General features: G+C 37.8%; 1 protein-coding gene across 1 annotated transcript; it reads left to right on the top strand.

Annotated features, from left to right (window-relative positions):
- Positions 1 to 471: 471 nt before the first annotated feature.
- On the top strand, positions 472 to 1,569 carry LOC108354665 (piggyBac transposable element-derived protein 4-like). The gene has a single exon (XM_017605842.1). The coding sequence runs from the start codon at positions 472 to 474 to the stop codon at positions 1,567 to 1,569; it is 1,098 nt and encodes a 365-aa protein (XP_017461331.1).
- Positions 1,570 to 3,065: the final 1,496 nt, after the last annotated feature.

The raw sequence follows: 3,065 nt of genomic DNA, 5'->3' as shown, positions 1-3,065 counted from the left end.
GGACATCTTGGAGTACAACACCCCTGATTGAAGGTAAAGAATTCGTAATAATTTTCCTGTTTGAATTGTTTACATTCTGGACTATACTTGTATATAGCTGGGAGAGCAAGGAGTTGCAACGTTTTGAGCTTGCGACCAGGAGTTACACGATATGCAAGTGCTCGTGTGGATTCAATAAAAGACGCATTTTTACTGTTCTTTCCTCCTCCAGTTGAAAATATAATTTTGAGGAACACGAACACTTATGGCAAACATATATTTGGTCAAAACCACAAGGAAGTAAATCGCGACTTGTTGCATGCTTACTTTGCAGTTTTGCTAATGGCGGGAGTGTATAAGTATGAAATGTCTAGCTATTATCCTCCGTTTCATTTTACTCATGGTTATACATATGCAATTTTTAGATCAAAAAATGAAAACGTTGAAGACCTTTTCTGTTCAACTTATGGAAGACCAATATTTCGATCTATAATGTCTAAGGAAACATTTCAAAAAATTACCAGAATAATACGGTTTGATGATCCAACTTCGCGCCGCAACAACTGTGACAACTTTGACAAATTTACACCAATACGCAACTTGTGGGATAAATGGGTGGAACTGCTGCCAATGTATTATAACCCTAGCGAGTGCGTTACGATCGATGAACAGCTTTTGGGGTTTCATGGAAGATGCAGTTTTCGCCAATACATGCCGAGCAAGCCAGAAAGGTATGGTATAAAATTTTGGATGCTTGCATGTTCAAAGTCTTGCTATGTATGGAACATGCAACCATACTTGGGCAAACTGCCGGGAAACCAACCCGAAAGGATTCAAGGACAGCGCGTTGTACTTGATCTTGTAACCGGATTGAAAGGCCACAATGTGACTATAGACAATTTTTTTAGCTCATTCGAGCTTGGCCAGAAACTTCTTGAAAAAAATTTAACAATGGTGGGGACAATGCGTAAGAACAAACGCAGTATTCCCGCAAAACTGTCGGAATGCAAAAAGGTTCCCGTTTATACTTCGAATTTCGCTTTCACGCAAAATACTACATTAGTTTCATATATTGGACGAAAGGATAAATGCCCTGTAGTGCAGAGCACAATGCACCACACTATGAGTACGGGAGATCCACCCAAAAGATTGCCGGAAATAATCGAATATTACAACAAAACCAAAGGCGGCGTTGACACCGTTGACAAAATGCTATCCACTTACAGTTGTAAACGCAAAACAAATCGCTGGCCAATGGCTGTATTTAGCAATATCGTTGATATTTCGGCCTTAAATGCTTTAATTGTTTGGATGAGTGTAAACAAAGATTGGGTGGATTCTCAAAATAAGGGCCGACGTAAAATTTTTTTACTCGAACTGGGACTCAGCTTGGCAAAGCCATATATGGAACACAGGAAGAATTATACTGGAGAAATCCCCTCAAGGGGCTCGGGTAACCTGGTAATGGATAATGCAGACTCCCAGCCGAGTGGCTCACAGCCGCAACACCCGGTGCCACCAAAAAAAGGGCACGGTGTCACTATTGTGTGTCAGAAAAAAAACATCATTCCGAAAATAAGACAGAATTGACATGTGTCATGTGTAAAAAAAATGTTTGTAAACGTAATCATAACAGAAATATTTGCATTGAATGTCTTGATAATCGTAAGAATGTGTAAAATTAAGCTTATAATCCTTTAAATATTTACTTTAATTCATTATATCAACATAAAATATATTCGGGTCGAAAACGACCCCCAACGTAGAATTCTGAAGTTTTTTTTCCGTAGGTCTACGGTTAAGCTAGACTTTATTGAGCTTAAAATTTTTCTACAAAGTTTGAAATTNCAAATGAAATTCACAATCGACAGTAAATGAGCACTTGGAAAAACTTCATTCGAAGCCAAAGAATACAACACAGCCACAATTTTCCACAATGGTTTTGTTCACTATAAATCAATGAGGAGAAATACCTGCATGGAAAATTTCCAGTGTACTCAAACTTTTCGTACGAAACGCTGGAACAAATTTGTGCAAAAATATTGAAATTGACGAAAAAAAATAAAATGAAATATGAATTAAGAACTATATATATAAAACTTGCAGCCATGTTTATACTTGACTTAATTTATCCGAAGAAAAAATAAACACAGCACATTATAGCAACAATTTTTCACTATGTTTTCGATTTTTCATGTATGTGCTGTTGTACCATATACGTGGTTCATGTGACAGACATAAACTGTCATATATCATGAACCGCTGGACCGACTTCAGGCCCACTTCACATAACCCATCTGCATGATAGTCCGAATATACCGTTTAAATTTGGTAGAATTCGTGCACTTATTTTTTTATTTAAGATGGGAGGTGCCACGCCCCCCTTTCCCAAAACCGCACATTTTTCTCCATGAGTATGGAATTATTTCCATAATTTCCAATTTCCAGTAATCTACCACAAATATTTCAAGAGATATACAACATACAAATTTTAGTTAGTATGGGAGGTGCCACACCCCCTTTTACGAATTCAGGCAAACTTCACATAAACCATCTGCATGATGGCCTGAATATGCCGTAAAATTTTGGTTGAATTCGGTGAAGCCGTTCTCAAGTTATAAGCTCACACCAAAAACGTGTACTTATTTTTATACATAAGAATACATATGCCACGCCCCCTTTTCCAAATTTGGGCAAACTCCACATAAAATATCTGCATGATGGCCCGAATAAGCTATATCAATTTCGTTGAATTCGGTGAAGCCGTTCTCAAGTTATAAGCTAACTCATTAATTTTTATACCCGAGCGCACTTGTGCACAAGGGTATTATAACTTTGTTCACATAACGGTTGTTTGTAACAGGCAAAACGAATCGAGATAGATATAGACAAATGTATACATAAATGATCAGAATGAAAAGAGAAATCGATTAAGCGGTGACTGTCTGTCCGTCCGTCCGTCTGTGCACACGATAACTCGAGTAAAAATTAAGATATCTTAACGAAACTTGGTACGTGTACTTCTTTCGGGCGTAGGACGGATGGTATTGAAAATGGGCAAAATCGGACAATAACCACGCCTACCT

The sequence above is a fragment of the Rhagoletis zephyria genome, unplaced genomic scaffold, assembly GCF_001687245.7.
Source record: "Rhagoletis zephyria isolate East Lansing unplaced genomic scaffold, Rhagoletis_zephyria_1.1 Rzeph_scaffold_38101, whole genome shotgun sequence".
Classification (NCBI taxonomy): domain Eukaryota; kingdom Metazoa; phylum Arthropoda; class Insecta; order Diptera; family Tephritidae; genus Rhagoletis; species Rhagoletis zephyria.
Note: the sequence above shows the minus strand (reverse complement) of the source record. Positions and strands in the feature narration are given on the sequence as shown.

Excerpts from the sequence above, each read along its gene's own strand:
- LOC108354665 (XM_017605842.1), top strand. The coding sequence starts at position 472 with ATGTCTAAGGAAACATTTCAAAAAATTACCAGAATAATACGGTTTGAT.